The sequence below is a fragment of the Schistocerca nitens genome, chromosome 3 (assembly GCF_023898315.1).
Source record: "Schistocerca nitens isolate TAMUIC-IGC-003100 chromosome 3, iqSchNite1.1, whole genome shotgun sequence".
NCBI classification, from domain to species: domain Eukaryota; kingdom Metazoa; phylum Arthropoda; class Insecta; order Orthoptera; family Acrididae; genus Schistocerca; species Schistocerca nitens.
The window spans coordinates 625,486,291-625,510,147 of NC_064616.1; the positions used below are offsets into that span (position 1 = coordinate 625,486,291).

At 41.5% G+C, this 23,857-nt stretch overlaps 1 protein-coding gene across 1 annotated transcript in view; it reads right to left on the minus strand.

The window, feature by feature from the left end:
- The window catches only part of LOC126248571 (lysosomal aspartic protease-like), a 45,994-nt gene extending 22,569 nt beyond the window's left edge, over nt 1–23,425 (minus strand). Inside the window, exons 1-4 of the mRNA XM_049949675.1 lie at nt 23,268–23,425; nt 22,179–22,329; nt 7,566–7,689; nt 7,363–7,481 (exon numbers count right to left, since the gene is read on the minus strand). Of these exons, the coding sequence (XP_049805632.1) occupies nt 7,363–7,481; nt 7,566–7,689; nt 22,179–22,329; nt 23,268–23,347 (474 nt within the window). The 5' untranslated portion in view covers nt 23,348–23,425. The remainder of the gene's footprint in view (nt 1–7,362; nt 7,482–7,565; nt 7,690–22,178; nt 22,330–23,267) is intronic.
- Between the last annotated feature and the right edge of the window lie 432 nt (nt 23,426–23,857).

A 23,857-nucleotide genomic window follows, 5' to 3' on the forward strand; every position in this document is an offset into this window, starting at 1 on the left:
GAGTAAATGAAACACCCATAGTCCAGTTTTGAACAGACAAGAAATCACTATGAAAGAAATGGAGGAGGGTGGTTCGATCCACTCCCCATGAAGTGACACACAGGACATTGAGGGATCAGGGATAGCATGCAGACAGGTAACACACGTGGGAGGACCAAGAAAGTCTCCAGTCAGCATGTGCCCCAGGAATATCATAGTTTCAGCAAATAGAAGAGCAACAGGCCCAAGATGTAAAGACTGTGGAAGAAACCCATTGCATCACCATAAATTCATACAAACAGCTTTTTCTGTGGAAAAGCTCAAGCCATTGTTGACACTCCATGAGTAAAGACGATCGAGACATCACTGAAGACACCTCTCAAGAAGACAAGTCCATGGAGAAACACAACAGATGATGGGGGACAGTCCATAATAGGGTTAATGGCTATAGCAAAGAGGATGGTGCTCAGGACGGAGTCTTGAGGCACCCCATTCACCTGAATAAAGTGGTCCGAGAAGGCAAAACCCACAGATACATTGAAAACTCCGTTTTCAAAGGCTGTCACTCGGCACCCACCACAGTGACTGCCCTTCATTTGTTCCCTCCTCCCCATTCCCCATTATGACTCTTCTTCGATGGAACATTTCTGGCATTAGACCCAACAAGGTGAAATAACAGCCGCTATTGTAATTGCAGCATTCACTTGTTTTCTCCCTCCAGGAAATGAAATTGTGTCCTCATGACCGTTTTGACCTCTCGCGTTTTCTTCTGGTGCACTTTGATCCCACCTCCCTCCCCAAGGATGGCATTCCATCTCATAAGAGAGTCATGCTGCTCATCCGGCTCGATGTTCATAGCCAGGCCATCTCATTGAACACCTGGCTGCAAGCTGTTGCAGTCCGCATATTCCTTCCCTGTTTCACCTTTTTTCTTTGCAAAGTCTACATCCCTTTTTCATTCTCTGTCTCCAGGGCAGACTTACTCCAGCTTATTGGTCAGCTCCCTCACCGCTTTTTTGCTGCTTGGCAACTTTTATCACCCATCATCCCCTTTGGGGCTCTTTGAGATCCTTCCTAAAGGTTCCCTTTTGACTAACCTTTTGAATCAGCTCCATCTCGTCTGCCTTAACACTGGAGCACCCATGTTCCTTTCAGACTGCATGCACACTTATTCCCATTTGGTCCTCTTGTACTGCCCATCTTGCCCATTATCTCAAGTGGTCCATTCTTTCTGACACATATTCTAGTGACCATTTCCACTGTGCTATCCATTTGTTGACCCTTACTCGACCTAAGTGGTCTGACTGATGGTCAGCCTACCCAATTGGCAGCTTTCTAAGGCCGACTGGAGGCTTAATTCCTTCCTGGCAGCCTTTGATGAACAGCATTTCCGCTGTTGTGATGACCAGGTAGAGTATCTTACAGATGTTATCATTATCGCCACAGAATGTTCCATACCTCGCATTTTATCTTTATTGTGCCATGTCCAGTCTCGTGGTGGACTCAGGCATGCCATGACGTAATTCGCGCTCTGAGTCATGCACTCCACATTTTTTACCGCCAATCCTACAATGGCAAACTGTATTCATTGTAAACCGTTGCATGCACAGTGTCATTGCATTCTACGGGACACCAAAAAAGATAGCTGGATTTCATTTACTAGTTCTTTGAACAGTTTAACTCCCTCTTCTTTCATGTGGGGCAAGCTCCGTTGGCTCTCTGGGACCAAGGTGCATTCCCCGATTTCTGGTCTGACCATTGTGGAGCCTGTTGCTATCTCCAACACCTTGGGTCACTATTTTACTGGGATTTTGAGCTCCACCCCCTATCACCCTTCCATCTCCCCTCGCAAATGAGTGGAGGAGGCTCGGGTAATATCCTTCCCATCTCAGAATCATGACTGTTATAATGCTGCCTTTACTATGAGGCAGCTAGACCATACTCTCACTTCAACCTGATCTTCCACCCCAGGGCTGGGCAATGTTCACATTCAGATGTTGCAGCACCTCTGTCTTGTAGCTAAGCACTTTCTCTCTGGTACAGGCAATTGCATTTGGGCACTGGTGTGAAACCACTGTCATACCTGTACCAAAGCTCAGTAAGGTCAAACAGCTTTCTTCTAGCCACTGCTTCATTCCTCTCACCAGATGTGTTTGCATGCTGATAGAACATATGATTCATGGCTGGCTGGTATGATGGCTCGAGTCTCACTACCTACTAGTCACTGCACAGTGTGGATTTCGAACGCAGGGCCCGAGGATTCTGTCTGAAGAGATCTATAGAGATGTCGACATTTCCCTGGGTTGGCCTGAGGATTCCAGGGCAGAAAAATGGTACGCAGTGTGCACTGACGAAATTGAGGTTGGCCAGGTGAGGGTATCAGGCGATGACACCACTGAAGAGGATCTTAGAGTCAGGGAAGGAGAAGACCATTTGCTTTTGGTTGGTTGGTTTGTGGGATTAAAGAGACCAGACTGCTACAGTCATCGGTCCCTTTTTCCAAAGAACTAAAACCACCCAAAGAGAATAAAAAACGAACAACAGGAAAGACGGCAGACGACACAGGACAAGAAATACTCCGACAGATAACAGACAAAACAAATTAAAATCACACCGAGTGCGACGGTGGTTGGCCGACCATAGAGAAAAAAAGGAAAAGCCAACCACCGAGAACACATTAAAAACTCAGTTTAAAATCAAATCGGAGGCCAAAAGCCAGAATCAATATTAAAAACAAACACTCAGATTAAATGATAAAAAAACCCTGCTCAAATAAAACGCAAAACTAAGCTAGACATAGCATCGTCGTCAGTTAAAAGGGTAGGGAGCGTAGCAGGCAGCCCAAACGTCTGCCTGAGCACAGTTAAAAGTGGGTAGTCCAACAAAATGTGGACCACCGTCAAAGCCGACCCGCATCGACATAGAGGTGGGTCCTCATGCTGCAGTAGAAAGCTGTGTGTCAAGCGGGTGTGGCCAATGCGGAGTCAGCAAAGGACTACCGAGTCCCTGCGGGTGGCTCGCAGGGATTACAGCCACACAGTCGTTACCTCCTTGACGACAAGGAGTTTGTTGGGGGTGGTCATACCGCGCCATTCAGCGTCCCATAATGCAAAAACTTTTCGGCGGAGGACTGCTCGCAAATCAGTCTCCGGGAGGCCAACGTCCAGAGATGGTTTACTGGTGGCCTCTTTCGCCAGGCGGCCAACATGTTCATTGCCGGGTATCCCAACATGGCCGGGGGTCCACACAAAGACCACAGAGCGGCCGCAACGGGCAAGAGTATGCAAGGACTGCTGGATAGCCATCACCAGACGAGAGAACAAGGGAAACACTGGTCGAGAGCTCGGAAACCGCTACAGATAATGAAGGACTCACCTGATCAGGAGCGGATATACCCTAGGGCTCGAAACATGGCGACCAGCTCAGCAGTGTAAACGCTGCAGCCAGCTGGCAAGGAACGTTGTTCGGAATGGTCCCCTAGAGCTAGGGCATAACCGACACGACCAGCAACCATCGAGCCGTCAGCGTAAACAATGCCAGAGCCCTGATACGTTGCGAGGATGGAAAGAAAGCGGCGGCGGAAAGCCTCCGGAGGGACTGAGTCCTTCGGGCCCTGTGCCAATTCCAGCTGAAGGCGAGGGCGAGGCACACACCACGGGGGTGTACGCAGAGGTGCCCGGAAAGGAAGCGGAAGAGGTAAAGCCCCAAGCCCGGAGAGAAGCTCTCGGACGCGGACCGCGATCTTACATCCAGCCCTGGGCCGGCGTTCCGGAAGATGGACGTGCGACTGTGGGAATAGTAGCCGATAGTTAGGATGCCCGGGCAAGCTGTAAACATGGGCAGCATTAGAAGCCAGCAAACGTTGGCGGCGTAACCACAGTGGAGGGACACCCACCTCCACAAGTATGCTGTCCACTGGGCTGGTCCGGAAAGCACCAGTGGCAAGGCGTATCCCGCTGTGGAGGATTGGGTCCAGCACCCGCAATGCAGATGGGGATGCTGAGCCATAAACCAGGCTCCCATAATCCAAACGGGACTGGATTAATGCCTTGTAGAGCCGTAACAGGGTAGATCGGTCGGCGCCCCAGCAGGTGTGGCTCAAGCATCGCAGAGCATTTAGATGCCGCCAACACATCTGTTTAAGCTGCCGAATATGAGGCAGCCAAGTCAACCGAGCATCAAAAACCACCCCCAAAAACCTATGTGACTCCACCACTGCAAGGAGTTCGCTGTCAAGATAAAGCTGCGGCTCCGGGTGGACAGTGCGTCGCCGGCAGAAATGCATAACACACGTCTTGGCTGCTGAAAACTGGAAGCCATATGCTACAGCCCAAGACTGCGCCTTACGGATAGTGCCCTGTAGCTGACGTTCAGCAGCTGCAATGCCAATAGAGCTGTAGTAAAGGCAGAAGTCTTCAGCATACAAGGACGCTGAGACAGACATTCCCACCACCGCAGCGAGCCCGTTAATGGCTATTAAAAACAGACAGACACTTAAAACAGATCCCTGTGGCACACTGTTCTCCTGAACGCGGGAGGAACTATGGGAGGTCGCGACTTGCACGCAGAAGGTACGATACGACAGAAAATTTTGGATAAAGATCGGCAGAGGGCCCCAAAGACCCCATCCATGAAGCGTAGAAAGGATGTGATGACGCCATGTTGTATCGTACGCCTTCCGCATGTCGAAAAAGACAGCGGCCAGGTGCTCACGGCGGGCAAAGACAGTACGGGTGGCTGACTCCAGGCTCACCAGATTGTCGGCGGCGGAGCGGCCTTTACGGAACCCACCCTGAGACGGAGCCAGAAGGCCCCGAGACTCCAGAACCCAAATCAAGCGCCAGCTCACCATCCGTTCGAGCAACTTGCAAAGAACGTTGGTGAGGCTAATGGGACGGTAGCTGTCCACCTCCAAAGGGTTCTTGCCTTGTTTCAAAATGGGGATAACAATACTTTCCCACCATCGCGACGGAAACTCACCCTCGACTCAGAGACGGTTGTAAAGGTCAAGGAGCCGTCGCTGGCAGTCCACTGAAAGGCGTTTCAGCATCTGACAGTGGACGCCATCTGGCCCAGGAGCGGTATCAGGACAAGCGGTTAGGGCACTGCGAAATTCCCACTCACTGAATGGAACATTGTACGATTCTGGATGGTGGGGGCGAAACGAAAGGCTCCGACGTTCCATCCGCTCTTTAATGGAGCGGAAGGCCAGGGGTAATTCGCAGAAGCGGAACTCATAGCAAAATGCACCATTTGCCTTTGTTTGATTTCTTAGAGTGTTTATGGTTGGCAGACAAAGACTGATGTTTGTTGGCTGGAGTGACATAAAAAGTCTTTGTGGGGGTATTCCTTTTGTCCTTTCCAGCCTGCTGGTTGTGTAGCAGGTGATTTTGCCACCAGAGATGAAGATTTGGTGGCTTGTTGCACAGATGTAAGAAAAGGAGATGGGAGTGCTACTGTGATACTCGGTGATTTCACAACTGCACCACTGAATTGGAGGTCACAAGTCTGCATGGCCATGTCCTTCTTGGAGTGAGGTGTAGCAAGAACACTACACATGCCAGATGGTACAATGCAGGGATTTTGACTAGCCGAAAACTTATGAGTCACAGGGTAGGGTACTTTTTCCTTCATACATATCTTCTGGATGGCCCCCTCATCAAGAGACACAGGACGAGGTGGCACGGTCATCATTAATATTAATACTGCAGGGAGGAGGCAGGCAATCACCCTCATGAGCACCTCTACCACAAGTGACACATTTGGCCATTTTTTGACAGGACAAGTGAGTGCGATTATAACGTTGACACTGGTAGCAACGCATCAAGTTTGGAATGTACAGTCAGACCATGATGATTTCATAGTCTGCCTTAATTTCGATGAAGGCACTTCTTGATCAAATGTGAGAAAACGAGTGCGTGTAGGCACCAAATTTGCATCAACCATTTTCCTAACTCGATGGATCACAGTGACACCCCAATCAGAGAGAGAAGTTTGGATTTCTCCCTTAGCCAGACCATCAGGCAGCTGAGTGTAAATAACACCACATGAACAATTCAGTGTACGATGGGTCTTGACATGAACAGGTCAGGTGTGGAGAAGTAAAGCTGTAAGTAGTTATTGGGCTCGAAAAGTGCCATTGGTCTCCAGAAGCAAAGTCCTATTACGTAAATGAAAGCAGGATTTCACAGAGCCTGCAACTGCATCAAGATCTTTCTGAATAACAAATGGATTGATTGTAGCAAAGGACTGACCTTCTTTGGTATGTGATACCACTGAGGAATCGAGGTACAGCTGGAAGAGTCTTTGAATCTTTAGCCTCATTCCATTTACATTTAGTAGATGTAGACTGAGATTGTGATTGGCTCATTGCAAAAAAAAATCCCCTACGACTGCCAGCAACTCCAATGGTATGCTCCTTCCAACTGGGGGCTCACTCACCTTAGGTGACACTTCACACCTCACGTCAAACCTCCTTAATTCCTGACAGAGGGACACAACTGGCAATTAGGATGGTAAAAGCTCAGGCAATCAACCCTCCCTGGACCTGGCCTATACCAGGGAGTAAGTGCAAACCCTACTTGTTGACCTGGAGCTGGGATTTAAGCATTACCGAGTCACCTGTTATGTGTCAAATGCATGGGCTGGCCTTCGTGAGAACACAGGGAGGAAACAGAAACAAAGAGAAACCTCAAATGCTGAAGTGGAGGAAGGGGAGGAGATGGAGAGTGAAGAAAGGAAGAAAAAACAGATGAGGGCCTATCCTGATGGCAGACTATCGAAACTTGGGAATGCATTACCAATACTATCCAAGACACATTCCCTAAGGGAGGAAAAAAGAATAGCAGGAGAATAGACATGCAGAATGAGAAAGGAAGGGGTGCAGCAAAGGCTGGGGCCCTGCAGTAGCCAAGCATGAACTCACCAAAGAGTGGTGAGCCCCCGGAAGAGGGGTTTGGTGAATTGTAAAAACTATGAAGAGTAATACTTGCCCTTCCTCCTTTAGTAAAAAATGTTATTACAAATGAACTTCATCTGCAAATTGCCTTTAATTTTTTATTTATTTCCAAGATGATTAATTTTCTAGTTTAAATTGGATGCAGATGTAAGGAGTTGTCAACTGGTGTCCCTACCTCTATACTAATTATAAATATGGCCTTAATTGTTTTGTTCTGCTCTACCAGTATAAGCTACCAGTCTTTTTAAAAAAAAGTATGCACACTAACGAAAAAACCTTGTAATAATTCAAAGATGGTATTACATTTCACCACCTGTTGCAGTTTTGAAATCAGCTTACATCTAAATGCTTGTCATAATACTTCACATTGTGAACAAGTTCAGTTTTCTTATTTACATAATTTCATAATCTGAGTAATAACTTACATTCAACCTGTCAGTTGACAGAAAACCTGTAAGATTACTTGAACCCAAGTCAACATTAAAAGGCGTTCCATCTTTCACGTAAGTTGTAGACTTTTTTGCGTCATATCTGTTATGTAGCCCTAAAGCAAATAAATTACACAGTCTGATATTAATTCCAATTCTTTAAGTATTGTGTTATAAAATATAGTACACCAGCTACTTACTGCAAGCAATATTAAAATAAGAGCATTTTTCTGAGGCTACATATGTATTTGCCCAAGCTGTGTCGAAGATCATTTTGACTTTTTGAGCAGGGTGTCCAAGGCCAATTTCACCATAAAATTCATTCTGCAAAGAAGAACAACACATGACACATGTACGTATATCCAGTAAAACTCTCTCTCTCTCTCTCTCTCTCTCTCTGCACGCACGTGTGTGTGTGTGTGTGTGTGTGTGTGTGTGTGTGTGTGTGTGTGAGAGAGAGAGAGAGAGAGAGAGAGAGAGAGAGAGAGACATCCATGAATCTGTTTGTGGGAGGATACATAATTTCTTATTTCACTATTATAACAAATGATGTTCAAACAGATACAGAAATAGGCTTAAAAAAGAGAATTAAGAGATATGTAATACAGGATGGATGGAAAGGGGATTGCAACCAGTCATGGTGTAATGTACATAATAAATTGGTTATTTATTGTGCTAGCTGCATAATTTCATACTACTATTTCCAGTTCAACTTACGAACTGTAATCAGACTCATCACTTGTTGTAGATGGCATTTTTGATTTCAAGTAATTTACTTGGTAAAAACAGAGGTGTACATTCTGCTGTTTTTGGTCACCACATATTTTAAGCCAGTCATTGATTCATCAAGCTACAAAAATACAATTAATATTGGAACACGATTTATGTTTAAGACAAACACAGCCTTTCACATAATATGAAAGGGCACACTTCTGAAAAGTAAGAAACAACACCAAAAGTAAACAATACTTCCAGACAAACTGTAATTAAAGATCAGTGAGGTTCAATCAAATTCACTAAATTTACAGATGGCTTCAAATTTCTGTGTGATCTGACAAGACTACTTCAAGCACTATAAATGTGGTAGCTCCAGAAAGTGTTTAAGTGTAAGAACAGGTTTGTATCTTTTAGGAACTGATTTTGTAGTCCTAGTTTGTATCACAAAATAAATAAATTAACACTTTTCTGAACATGCTATAACACAAAATAAATGACGTATAGTTCATAGGAGTTATTGATCCTAAGAATTTTCCATGACTACAACTGAAAACAATCTCAATTAATACAACATGGATTATTGTGATGGAAACCACTCTGAAGTGAAGCTCAAACCAATCACTTGGTTAAAACAATATCACAGTCTGACAAAGTAGAACTTAATAGTACTACACAGACGGAGATATCATTATACTCAGATCCCAAGAAGGTCCAGTTGTCATGAAAAAATAACACAATCAGTCCAAATATAATATCCAGGTATAATGACTGTAGTGCAGTCATCATTGATATTTCAGTTGGTCACGGAGAGGAACACATTTGCTATCGAACAAAAGTGGGAATGGGCCTGTGCTCACTTGGCCTTAAAAAGACTGGCTGATGGGCCCATGTGACCTGCCAACCTACTCACCACTTACAATGACCCTTCTGGAAGTAAGTGTAGTGAGACGTATCGATAATATGGCATCATCCATCAATATGTCTCATGGGATTACAAGAATTACTATGAATCTTTTTTTTTTCCTGACACATACTGAATTCTTCCATAAACTTATTGACATAAGGTTACTATGACAAATCGAAATGCTACAGGACTAAAAAATAAAATTAATGTACTTATTGTCTGTTTATATGATATAGAATATCAAGTGGGAGTTGACGTATGTTGCATATTTTAAACTAATAAAGTAATCTTCCAAAAAGAGAGAAAAGTTCGTTGCACAGTTCTCATGCACTCCATGTCATTGACATACTACAATGGGTCATGTGTTTATTCAGTTCCTTTGGCAACAACAAACTCAGCAAGAATAGAAGTAACATTGCACCCACAAACTACACAAGCCATAAGGGTAACAGGAACACACTAATCAAACATCCATCTCTCTCTCTCTCTCTCTCTCTCTCTCCCCCCCCCCCTCTTTCTCTCTCTGTCTGTCTGTCTGTCCATCTCCTGCTCCTTCCCTGCTATTTACCATTTTTTGTAAGAATCCCAGACAGGTAAACTGTGCACAATAACTGATCTGAATACAGAGTTTTGCCAGAAGCTCCAATCACAGATAAGTTCGATTTTATCAGATTATTCCAATGAAACTGCCCAACATCTGCTTTTCTGGGAACAAGATTTATGTAATTTTCCATCTTCAGTAATGTAGATGGGAGATAATTGCCCATTGCAGCTGACATTAATGACGAACAATGTATAACTCAATAATACAGGAACTTGTCATCTGTTCACACTTATTGAAATTAACATGTTCTTGTAGCAAGCCAATCTTTGAACTAACTACGGATAGTACTGTCTACCTTTCTGCATCTTGCAACTATTTTCTGCTGATACAAATTTCCAATACATACAAATTTCACCCATGAACAGTCACAAACAGCTAACATTAAGTTGTTTATATGTTTCATGAGCATTAACACTCTTTTACACTATCCTGAAATAAACACAGTGTTACTTCTATTGTTTTCTCTTCATTGAGGACAGGAAATACAGTTCTATCTGCTACGAGCTTATTAAGTATAGTTGCATGAGCATTTTGATATTTTGTAACCACATACTTTGTTTATACAATAACATTGTGAAACTTTATTTAAAGATATTCAGAAGTCAAGAAATTTAGTGTTAACCTGGAGCCTGGGTCTATGGCTTTTCCAGTCTCGTGAATGAAAAGGGCAAGATGAGTTTTGCATAAGTGCAGATCTGAGAATCTATGCTGGCAGTTTAATAATGAGAACTTCCAATAAGGAGCTGCTAGAAGAGAGATTAATTATGCTGTGTCACTTATATAGCATCTAATAGGTATACCAGCTGGTCCACCGCTCTTACCATTACTGAGTGACTACTCATGAAGTCTGCAGTCACTTATCTGTGCATCTATGATTCAGATTAACAGCTTTCATTACATCGTTATCCTATTTGGTACCGGTACCTGTACCTTCAAGAACTGCTGTACAGTTGGTTTCAGTCACATAATTGATTTTTAAATGAGACTTAAATCTCTCTTTCTCTCTCAAAACCCGTTTTAACAATATTATAGAGAGACATTTGGTTTCACATCCACTGGCTGTTTCTCTCATAGTTCCCTTGGCAAGTAATGAACCTTCTTGAAAGTAACTCCTCACTAACAGCACAGCTGTTTGGCTTTTGGAGAAATAAAGCCATAAATGAAGCCCACTTCATGAAATTGACCTGATAATACCCTAAGAAGTGATCAAAAGTATCCAGACACCCCCGAAAAACATACGTTTTTCACATTAGATGCATTGTGCTGCCACCCACTGCCAGGTACTCCATATCAGCGACCTCAGTAGTCATTAGACATTGTGAGAGAGGAGAATGGGGCACTTCACAGAACTCATGGACTTCGAATGTGGTCAGGTGATTGGGTGTCACTTGCGTCATATGTCTGTATGTGAGATTTCCACACTCATAAACATCCCTAGGTCCACTGGTTCCAATGTGACAGTGAAGAGGCAAGTAAAGCACAAAAGCGTACAGGCCAACCTCATCTGTTGACTGACAGAGACCGCCGACAGTTGAAGGGGGTTGTAACGAGTAATAGGCAGACATCTATCCAGACCATCACGCAAGAATTCCAAACTGCATCAGAATCAACTGTAAGTACTACGACAGCAAGGCGGGAGGTGAGAAAACTTGGATTTCATGGTCAAGCTGCTGCTCATACGTCATACGTCACACATCACACTGGTAAATGCCAAATGACGCCTTGCTTGGTATAAGGAGCATAAACATTGGACAAATGAACACTGGAAAAATTTTGTGTGGAGTGATGAATCACGGTACACAATGTGGCGATCCAATGGCAGCGTGTTGGTATGGCGAATGCCCTGTGAACTTCATCTGCCAGTGTATGTAGTGCCAGCAGTAAAATTTGGAGGCGGTGGTGTTATGGTGTGGTCATGTTTTTCATGGAGGGGGCTTGCACCCCTTGTTTTTTTCCATGGTACTATCACGGCATAGGTCTACATTGATGTTTTAAGCAGCTTCTTGTTTCCCACTATTGAAGAGCAATTCAGGGATGGCAAATGCATCTTTCAACACAATTGAGCACCTGTTCATAATGCACGGCCTGTGGCAGAGTGGTTACACAACAATAATATCCCTGTAATGGACTGGCCTGCACAGAGTCCTCACCTGAATCCTACGAAACACCTTTGGGATGTTTTGGAATGCCGACTTTGTGCCAGTCCTTACCGACCGACATCAATAATTCTCCTCAGTGCAGCAATCCATGAAGAATGGGCTGCCATTCGCAAAGAAACCTTCCAGCTCCTGATTGAACATATGCCTGCGAGATTGGAAGCTGTCCTCAAAGCTAAGGGTAGGCCTACACCATATTGAATTCCAGCATTACCGATGGAGGGCGCCACAAACTTCTAAGTCATTTTCAGCCTGGTGTCCGGATACTTTTGATCACATAGTGTATATACACTTAATGAAACACGTGATGCTTCTTGGCTTTTCATTCACCTTGAAAGGCATTTGATGAGTCTGCAATGAGTAGTTTCAGTCATACCTATCAAAAAGTGGACACCCAGTAGCAGTAACATCACAGGACAAAAGAACAACCCATTCAGAGATAATCATTCACTTCAGGTGTCCCAAAAAGCTCAAACCCTATGATCAAACCTCTTTATTCTTATTAATGAACTCCCATAAAACCTACAATCAACAGCACCAATATTCATGAACAGCACGCATATTAATCACCAATGATATGAGCCTCCACTCTCTCAACATCTCTCCAGAGCAGGTGGGAGTTAACGTAGCTGGCAGCAGTGACAGGTCCTTGTAATGGCTCTATGATAACAATTTCTTGCTCAATAAGGATAAAACAGCTCATATGATGTTCTGCCCATCAAATAATTGTACAGCATATGTAGAACCAACATTCTTTAAATTCCAGAGAACAGGGAATACTGCCTATATATGTCTTAGTAACTTTCATTTCTGAATAAAAACTACAGTGATATGGAGGAAAAAAAGGATGTACACAATCACTATGCTTGCACTAGTGGTACATCTACATCATACTCCCACAAGTCACCTAACGGTGTGTGGCGGAGGGTACTTCTGGGACTACTAACATTCATCTGAAAAGATGGAGACAGAGGGATATAGAAAGCATACTTTATAACAGATTGCCTTGCTCAGTCTGAAACGACAAGAACTCATACAGGAAGAATATCACCAGCATACTGTTCCAACAATGCTTTTATTTGATTGCTGAACATATGGAGACCTACTTATGCCAAATCATTGTCAACTTTTCCTGCCATCCACTATCACAGTACAACCCTGGTTAACCAAACTAAAGGGGGTAAGCCATTTCAGATATCAATTTTTTTGGTTAAGCTATGAATATCTAATAAGTACTGCAGTAGTTTGTTTCGTAATTAGTACGTATTTTTGGAAGGTTGTTTCTACAATTTCTTGGTTCATGACTTTTTGTGAATGATCCACGACAATCAATTCATCATTTAATTCATGTTTTTGTTTCGTGTGTCACTACCTTGCACGATGGTTTTCACAAATAGCCCACAGTAGTGGCATTTAAATGCTGCTATTAAGCCCTGATCCACTGTCTGAATTATACTGCTATTTCTTGGGGAAGGAAAAAAACAACAAATTCACACTTTTTAATTTCAGTACTTTAGAGAAGCCTTTTTTAGTTAAAAACTTTTCAACTTTCGGTACAACTGATTGCTAAAACATCCGGCAAAGAGTTCACTAGATGCCCAAGAAGTTTTCTGGGCTCTATAAAAATCTGATACTGTATTTTGGGAACATCTTTCAATGCTCGAGGTTTTTTAACTTCCTGATAACATATTGGGGGCAGTCTATGTGTGCCATAAATGTCTGATGCCAAAAGATCTGTTTTCCATTCTTTTTTTTTCATTTTGTGTCCTGAGGTAGACCTTCCTTTCAAGAAAGCTAGTGATGCTGCAGTTAATATCTTAAAGTTAACAACCATTTTATTAGCATTGTAAATATGGCCCTTAGTCTAACATCGACTGTAATCTTAAAATTCTGTTTTCAAAATGTCAACTCCATCTGGGTCTGCTAATAACTTTCCTCCACATACAATACATTGCTGAATGCTCTGTTTGTAAACCTGTCTAACCACCCAGAGCTTGAAAACAAGTTAGTAAACATTTTAGCTTTTTATTGCATTATCTGGCCACTGACAAGCATGCCTTTTTCTTGTTTTTGGGCGAACCAAAGATAAAGAGCTCTGCCTACTTTTTCAGAGTCAGACATTTTCAGTGTTTTTTGCAAAGATTTATCACAGCTTGCTCTAGAAACTTAGACTTCCTCCACTCCAAACAATAGAAACACCAACTCTGTGATTATCCACGACAGTTTTCAGTAAACTTTCTTTCCCAACTTCTTTGATAGCAACTAATTTATCAGTGAAAGTAATCGCAAAACACTTCCGCTTAGTTGCCATAGTATAAAAATACACATACAACAGAAGTAAACAACCACTTGAATTCATCATTGTTAGCAGTGTAGCTATACTTAGACTGGTGAGTTAGTGGCTGGTGAAGCAACTCAAGGTCGGGCGCCCACCCCTCCATAACATTCTCATCCTCAAATTATTTCCGTGCAGTACAATACTGATTTTTGGTTTTGTCATTTTTGGAGGCATTTTGGGTGATGCAGGTTTCAGTTGATCTGAGTTAGGTTAACTGGAGTTTTACTGTACTTCTCTAGTGCAGTTCCTACAGTATACTTTAATTTTTGCCATACATCATTCATATTTCCACCCCATAACTGAAAGTATGCTGTTGACAGCAACAGAAATTAGCACACAGTTCCATCCTGTAATTTATTGTCAATATTATTTCCCTGTCTCTCTTAATGTAGATAGTGTCGGAAGTTCCATGCGGCTTTTCGCGGATGATGCTGTAGTATACAGAGAAGTTGCAGCATTAGAAAATTGCAGCGAAATGCAGGAAGATCTGCAGTGGATAGGCACTTGGTGCAGGGAGTGGCAACTGACCCATAACATAGACAAATTTAATGTATTGCAAATACATAGAAAGAAGGATCCTTTATTGTATGATTATATGATAGTGGAACAAACACTGGTAGCAGTTACTTCTGTAAAATATCTGGGAGTATGCGTACAGAATGATTTGAAGTGGAATGATCATATAAAATTAATTGTCGGTAAGGCGGGTGCCAGGTTGAGATTCATTGGGAGAGTCCTTAGAAAATGTAGTCCATCAACAAAGGAGGTGGCTTACAAAACACTCGTTCGACCTATACTTGAGTACTGCTCATCAGTGTGGGATCCGTACCACGTCGGGTTGACAGAGGAGATAGAGAAGATCCAAAGAAGAGTGGCGCGTTTTGTCACAGGGTTATTTGGTAAGCGTGATAGCGTTACGGAGATGTTTAGCAAACTCAAGTGGCAGACTCTGCAAGAGAGGCACTCTGCATCGAGGTGTAGCTTGCTGTCCAGATTTCGAGAGGGTGCGTTTCTGGATGAGGTATCGAGTATATTGCTTTCCCCTACTTATACCTCCTGAGGAGATCACGAATGTAAAATTAGAGAGATTCGAGTGCGCACGGAGGCTTTCCAGCAGTCGTTCTTCCCGCGAACCATATGCGACTGGAACAGGAAAGGGAGGTAATGACAGTGGCACGTAAAGTGCCCTCTGCCACACACCATTGGGTGGCTTGTGGAGTATAAATGTAAATGCTTTTTTCATCTAGACTGATGCTATAATAGCCTTGCAGGTGTTTACTCCTTCCTCTACACAAATGAAATGCATGAGTTCAGGCCTGTTCATTGCCAGGACGTCCAGAGCATTAGCATCTCGTGTTTTAAAACTGTCTAACCACCAAGAGCTTGAAAAAAGAATCTTTTTGTTCCTCACCTAACAACTTAGTTAACATTTTTGCTTTGTACTGCAATTTTTATATACTAAATGTGTGCATTCCTATCAGCCTTTGAGAGATTGAAATTACCTCCCATTACTATGGCACAAAAAAGAACTATACATGCAATAACCTTCAGATTTTCTTTGATGCATTCCACCACTTTTGACAGTTGAGGCAACAGAGCCATCCACTTAAATTTTTGATCATATATAAAAGTAATTTAACAGAGGTTTGACCGTAGTTAACGTACAATCTACACTGGCATCCAGTTTAGCTATATAGCTTACCTATGTTCTATTCACAACAGAAGAATTTCACTATAGCATACATCTGGTTGTAGCTAGATTTCTGTTTGCAGCACTATGTGTAAATTAATACTGTTCTTGTGAATAATGCTTGAACTTAACCTTGGATGCTCTGACAGCTGTGTTGAGTCAATGAGGTCTATTTTCTATGACTGGCCTACAAGGAAGTATTTTCCTCCTCTGCCATGATGAATGAGAAGATCAGTTTACTGCCCTGGGAGTGTCTACAAGTTGGTGCTCAATGTGTCAAACTTAGTATAACTCTGATCATATGAGTGCTGCATGCAATTTCTTACCAGAGTAATGTATGCTTGACCTAGTCAGGGGAGCCTTGTAGCTCTCCGTCCAAATACTGCAGTTACAGAAAGCTAAATCCAAAGTTGTCACACGGTTGACAGAGCCTCAGGTTTAGGGGCCCCATCCCATTCCAAAACATAAGACCACGATAAGCCCTGGGAACAATGCTGCAAATTATGATTCTTGCTTTCATGATACAAGCAAGATTAGTGGCAGTCATAACTCTGAACATATTTCAGAAGTGGCTGAAGATAGTCTCTGAATTGAGGTGAAAGGTATAGTCAGTGAAACGCTGCTAAATTCTATTAATATCTTGTGCAAAACCCCTCAGCAAACATACTACACATATGCTGAATTTACAGGACAGTAGCTATTTTATGTGGCTTCATTACCTCGCTCATGAAGGAAGGTTCCAGTTTAGCATTCCATCAATGATTATCACTGGAAGCAAAACACTGGCTCAGATTTCAGAAAAGAAACTGGCTATGTCCTTTTCAAAGAAATCATTCCAGAAGTCAACTTCAGTGATTTAAGGAAACCTTGGAAAGCTTAAATTTGTATGGTGAGATTTGGATTTGAGCCTACAGTCCTCCCAAATAAAGAGTCCACCACCTTAGCCATTGCACCAAGTTGTTTAATGGACAATGATGGTTCTCCCTATAATTAACAACACCTTCTCCCTTTCATGCCTTCTCACATCTTGTAGGGATACTGGTCCCATTCTAAACGGAAGAAGCAGTTCATCCTGGCTCACACATCTTATCAGTAACATACAGTGTCTCGTGCCTGCCATTAAGGCATACAGGGAATGCCACATGCGAAGTAATAGTGTTCATTTTCCCAGATTTGCAACTTTGACATTGTCAGTTCTTCACTGATTGAAACAGACTGGAATAAATATATTTGGCGCCCCAGTAATATGTAATACCTTATTTTATATTAGCATCTTTAGCTAACATGTAGCCCTCCAGATAGAAATGCTTCTGTCTGCTAATCAGCACTGATTTAGAAAGCATTGTTCCCACGAAATTCAGCTCGTTCTTTTCTCACACAATGTCCTGTGAACTAGCATAGAGGGCAACAGGCAGAATCTGTGCCCCACTCCAGACAGTTAACGAAGGTCTGAGCATATGAAATAGATTCACAGATATATGAATGGCATGAAGGCTTCTTAAGTAATTGAACCCAGTATGTTCTCCTCGACAGTGCACATTCATAAAAGACTAGAGTATCATCAGGAGTGCCCCAAGGAAGTGTGATAGGACTGCCTGTTCTATGTATGCATCGACAATCTGATGGGTAGGGTGAGCAGCAATCTATAACTCTTTGCTGATGATGCTATATTGTATGAGAAAGTGATGTCAGTGAGTGACTTTAGGGTACAGGATGACTTACACAAAATATCTATTAGTAGCAGTAGTAGTAGTAGTAGTAGTAGTAGGCTTCAAAGGGACTCTAAGCTCCCATGCCAATCTCACATCATTCCTCCAGATGCTCCTGTCTTGTGCTGCCTCTTGCCAGTTATTTATTCCCAAACTTTTGCATATGCAATCAATTTCAAATATCTATTTGGTATGCGAAATGGCAGCTTACTCTAAATGTAGAAAAATGGTAATTAACATTGATGAGTAGGAAAAACAAACCTTTATGGTCAAATACAGTATTAGTGGAATGCTGCTTGACACAGTCATGTCAATTAAATATGAAAAGGAATAAGCATGTAAGGTTGGGAATAGGGAAAGTGAATGGTTAATTTAGGTTTATTGGGAGAATTTGAGGAACATGTAGTTCATCCACAGAGCAGATGGCATGTAGAACACTAGTATGACCTTCCTTGTGGACAGCCCAAGTGTTTGGGAGCTGCACCAACTCAGATTAAAGGAAGGTGGCAAAACAATTCAAATGTGAGCTGCTAGAATTGTTACCAGTAGTTTCAATCAACATGTGAATACTACAAAGATGCTTTGTGATCTCAAATGAGGATCTGTGGGGAGAAGACTATGTTCTTTTCATGAAACAATATAGAGAAAATTCAGAGAACTGGCTTTTGTGGCTGACTATGGTAAGATTCTATTGCCACAAACACACGTTTTGCGTAAAGACCACAAGACAAGACAAGAGAAATTAGAAATCATATGGAGGTGTATAGGTAGTAGTTTGCCCCTCATTCCATTTGTGAGTGGAACAGGGAAAGGAATGTCTAGTAGTGGTACAATGTACCCTCTGCCATGCACCATGTGGTGGCTTGCAGAGTATGTATGCAGCTGTAGATGTAGTGACTTCTATTTGAAGTTCAGAACTGAGTTTTCCTTATATTCTAATATCAGTGTTGGGGAGGTGCCTGAGGGGGTCCAGAAACCCCACATGGGATGGCGTAACCCATCCCAATTTGGATTACGGAAAAATGTAGGAAGATGCAAGGCAATACTGACCCTATGACTTATCTTAGAAGATGGGTTAAGGAAAGGCAAATATATGTTTATAACATTTGTAGACTTACAGAAAGCTTTTGTCAATGTTGACTGGAACACTGTCTTTGAAATTCTGAAGGTTGCAGGGATAAAATATAGGAAGCAAAAAACTGTTTACAGGTTGTACAGAAACCAGGTTGAGGGGCTTGAAATGGAAACAGTGGTTGAGAAGGGATAAAGACAGGGTCGTAGCCTATCCCTGATGTTAATCAATCTGTACAGTTACCAAGCAGTAAGGGAAAAAAAAGGAAAATTTGGAGTAGGAATTAAAGTACAGAGAGAAGAAATAAAAACTCAAAGGTTTGCCAATGACATTTTATGATATAGCAGTGCATGTATTATTCTGAATTATGATGTAAAGTTCCTTCAGACATGTATGCATGTCCAAAGGAACTTCACATTGTAATTCAAAATAATACAGAGCCTGCAATATTTTATTTATGTGCCAATGCCGAGCAAGCGACTTTCAAGTAAAATATCTCCCCCATATGGGGGGATGTGACACATAATGAACGAACGAGTACAGGATGTAGACACATGGTTTTCGACATATGGAAATTTGGGTCTGGCCGTGAGTTGAGCTTGGATAGCTTAATGGTGAGGTGCACAGTATCTTTCTACAAGGAGAATGAATCTGGTGGGTCATTGTGCAGCCTCTTCAAGCTGATGAAACACAATCTGAAGGTACATAAATGATGCAGAATTTGCAGTTAGGTCTACAGGCAGGACATCTGCTGTACTAACTGGACATCCTTGGGCAGTTAAGGAAGCATAACGAGTCTAATACTGGGCTTTAATATGCGGCAGTCCTTGCCCATAGGGCCACTTAGTGTTTCCTTTTCCTTGGAATCATCTCCACAATCTTGAAATGGTGCCACAGGTAACATTCAACTCAGTCCACCTTGTGGTTACTGTGGATGGCTGGCCTTTAATCTGCCAATTATCCAGTCACATGTAACATCATATTCCCTGTAATTCAAATGCTGCTTGCCAACTTCCAGTAACATGCAATTATAACTAATACAAGACCTCTGCACACAGAAACTGTTACGTGGTCTTATACTGGTGTATTTCTTATCTGTTTCCCACTTCCTGCACAGTGTCACAATGATTTTTCATAGATATCAAATATCGTTCAACTTTTGCACATGGGTTAGTGTACATAAATGATTTACTTGTTCAGTCCTTAATCTTGTGAAAAACAAGAATAGAAATCATTCTTACTTTTCATTCATACATTCCCAAAATGTTCTATATACCACAAAAGCATGCACACACACACACACACACACACACACACACACACACACACACACACAGGAGAGAGAGAGAGAGAGAGAGAGAGAGAGAGAGAGAGAGAGAGAGAGAGAGAGAGTCCTGGTTCACTACACTGACCATGAAGAATTAATAGCAAATTATTAATCACCTGTGTTCAGTCAAGGAAATTATGAACTACTGGCGAGAGGTGTCAAAAATGCTCATGAAGAAAATGCTAGGATGGTGAGTCGTTACATGCTTGTGCAACATCCCTGGCACTACTGGGCTCAAAAATAAGTGAAAACCTCAAATGAAAATGACAAGATATTACTATAACTGCTCCAGAAATGATACACAATTCAAGTGTTTTCTGACAGTTCATAATCTGCAGTCTACTGAGTAAAAACCTAAAATGCTAATAAAAACTTAATGCAACTGATCTAATGGTTTGGTGATTAATATGACAGTCTGGAGATGAAAAAGTGCTGGTTAATATCTGAACAGTGGTTAAAAAATTCAACATTTTCTTCTATTCTTGCCACACAAGGCATATAGATCACACCTTTGATTTCAGTAGGTAGTAAGAATCACAATGAAATAAATAAAGGGAATAGAAATGAAAATAAGTGTCTGAATTGTTATGGAATCTATTGTTATTTTGTATCAAATATATCTCAAAAGAATAGTGAAGAATACTTCAGAACCAAGTGATAAATAGTTGTCTTTTACTGAGTCGAGTTTTTAGAATGTATTTCAGGCTTTTAAACTGAAGGCACAAACTGAATTTTTGGCATTTCACTTGGAATGTACCATCTCCTAGGCACAGGTTTTTCCCTTAAAAAAAAAAAAAAATGGGCACTTCTCAGGCTTATGAATATCTGTTTATATTCAAGTATACAACAGCTAACAACACAAGCAAGGTGGTACATAATACTGTCATTTGTGGAACAAGGAAATGGGATGGGATGTCCTCTGAAGAAAGGTTTCTTACTGCAAGGAGAAACACTTTTATAGGGAAACACTGGCAGTATGTGATCTGTATTATTCCCAAGAATATTTTAGTATTTAGGAATATACTTCCACTTTGAGACTGCTAAAAGAAGAATGAAGTTAGATTTCCAAATGCACTGAACTCCTGCACATTCACAATCCCCACCAACAGCTTTAAACACCAACTACTGTTCAGACATTTTATGGACACACATCAGTGGAAGTACTGCTGATTATAGCTCCACAATTTTGAGTAGTGCTAATAAAACTGAAATTGACACAGAGAGAACTTCTAACAGAAACTACCAAGGGTAAATGTATACATCAATTAAAGAATTATATACGATTTGACAAAAAGTAGCTTGCAAATCATTGTTGAATGAAGGAGAAACAATTTGAATCCCTTTCAATGCTTGGTGTACAAATGAAAATGTGCATTCAGGTGACTGTGAAGCCTAACTCAGAGAAAAATTAAATATGTTATTGCTTCTTCATTATAACATTTATATTAAGTAGCCACAGTTATTGTGCTGAATTCACAGTGCTTTTAAAAAACTGGTACAGCTTTACAATCACATGGTCATTTGTAAGCCCATACAGAGCTTAGTAAGGGGGGTATAGCAAATGATGTTTCATTAAAACTAATACATTATGAAAAAGGAATTGTCAAATTCTAGAATGAGCCACCTATCACTCACACAACTAAATAACTGTACATTTTGACATTAGAATTACTGCATTTAGTTCTGTATCATACACATTTAATGTAGATGACATAGGGGCAGTAACATATAATAGGACAGAGACTGAGATCTTATGTTCAGTCTTTAAAAAAATTACCTTACATTCTCTTGTAATTCCCTCTTCTTTGAATATCTATTGCCATAAAATTCTCTCCACTAATTCCAAAGACACTCATAACATAAGCATGTAGTTACAGATGAAGCCACTCCCTTGTCCTAACACAACCTACTTAAGCAGACTTAAATAAATCAAGCACTGTGCATGTGAACATGTGGAAGGAGAATGAATGAATTCCCACCTGACAGTACTAACTGACAGCAGTAATAGTTTCTGGACAGTGATGAGGGAAAAGACATGATACCAGATCGTGAAACATCCTTTAATATTTGTTCTACTGTCTTGACAGAGTGTCCAACATAATGCCAGTAAGAATTTTTGCAGTGGAGGTGTGCATGTCAAGTTTTCAAAGTAGAAACTCAACTTAAGCTCCAACTGCAACTTGAAGTGGCATTATTAACACCGTGTGTAAATCTTGTGGCAGTTCTGAGCAATACCACACAACATACCATGCAACACAAATTGTTAATGTGACAGATACACTTATGAAACACTTACATCAAGGTATTTAAACAAGGCAACAGAATCATTATATTTGGGCTTCGGTGGCTTGTTCCACATTGCTCTCTCTAGCTCTTCAACTTGTTCAAAATCAGTCCCAACTTCCATCATCATGTGTAGGGGTGATTTCATCCTCTTGAGAGGTATGCTAGAAAGAAAATTATTATTTATTCCATGTTATGTAAGAGCAATAGTATTACTCTGTAATCTACTATGGAACAACTTACACATTTCTTAATTATGGTACTGAATTGTGGGACTCTATGGCATGGCATATCTACACCTGCATAGACTATTGGTATTGGGATGCAGAAAAGAGCAATTAGATAAATGCATGGTCTAAGTTCCAGTGAGTCCTGTTGTGGACCCTTTGCCCAACATAAATATTTAACTATATATTCCTTATATTTGTATAAACTGTTTACATGTTATGAACAGCAAAAACACAGTAAGTGAGGACAGTGACACATATAATTACAACACCAAAAGTATAGGTAACTACTTCAGGCTGAGGTCAAAATTAAAAATAACAGACAAAAGTCCTTGATGGCAGATATGGCTCACAAACTTGTCACATACCTTTGAAAATTGCAAAGTAAAGCTGTCCCACAGTGAGTTAAAAGCTTTCTCAGTAAATAAGTGTTTGTATTCAATCAGTGAACTCTAAGCTCCAGGACTTCTGTTATCCCACTCCTACATGTTAGTATTATTTATTACTCAACTATGTATGCAGAAGTATCCCATATTGATGGCAGTCTCCAGGTCTTAGCTGAGAAGTGATTTTTTGGTGTCAAGTTACAGCCTACAATCTGTACATTCTTTTTTACTCATCCCCCCACCCCCGAAATAAACCGGCTGTAAGTAAAACCTGTAGGATAATTAAGGTAAATTGGTCTACAGGCAACCTACCAACGGTATGCCAAGGGGGTGTAAAATATTACATGAATACGTTATTGTATTGGGATTAATTAATTTCGGTACTTTTGAAAGCTAAACATAGCACAAATTTACCTGTTGGTTATTTTCTGCGCTAAAGAGGAGAACCAAAACCAGAACAACGTAAATATGTATTGATGATTATCTCACCTTAGCTGTTCGGTAAATCTACCGAACAACAAGAGCATTCCCACAAGAGAATACAACACAACACATCGCACGAACACCATCCTCACGCCGGCTGAGCTTGTGGCTGACTGAGTCCCTTCCCGTTTCCTCCTTAACCAAATCCAGACTCCAGAGACGCTATGAGTGCGTTGCTCAATGAATCTTTGTTGATACATAACGGGGATTCCCCTAAACTCCATTATATAATGTACATACTAAACAGAGCACAGAAAACAAATCATTCAAACTACCCTACAGCATCTACTATTATGGATAAATAACGTATTTTATAAATGAATCAGTACAATTATCGCTGAAATATGTTGCATGGCATTTCTAGCGGTGCGATATGATGTGTCGATTCACAAAGTGTGCAGTGTTGAACGACCGTAAGTGTATGAGATACAGGTCGATTCGAGGCCGATCCAAAACAGACGTCAACGGGATGGAACGAAACATCATAGTCACATGGTGGGGTGTTCAAACTAGGCGGACCGTCAAAACGGTGTCAGTTCAGTTAGGCCAGTAGCTTACGGTGGAGGAGTGATTACGAGATAACATTCGTGATCAAA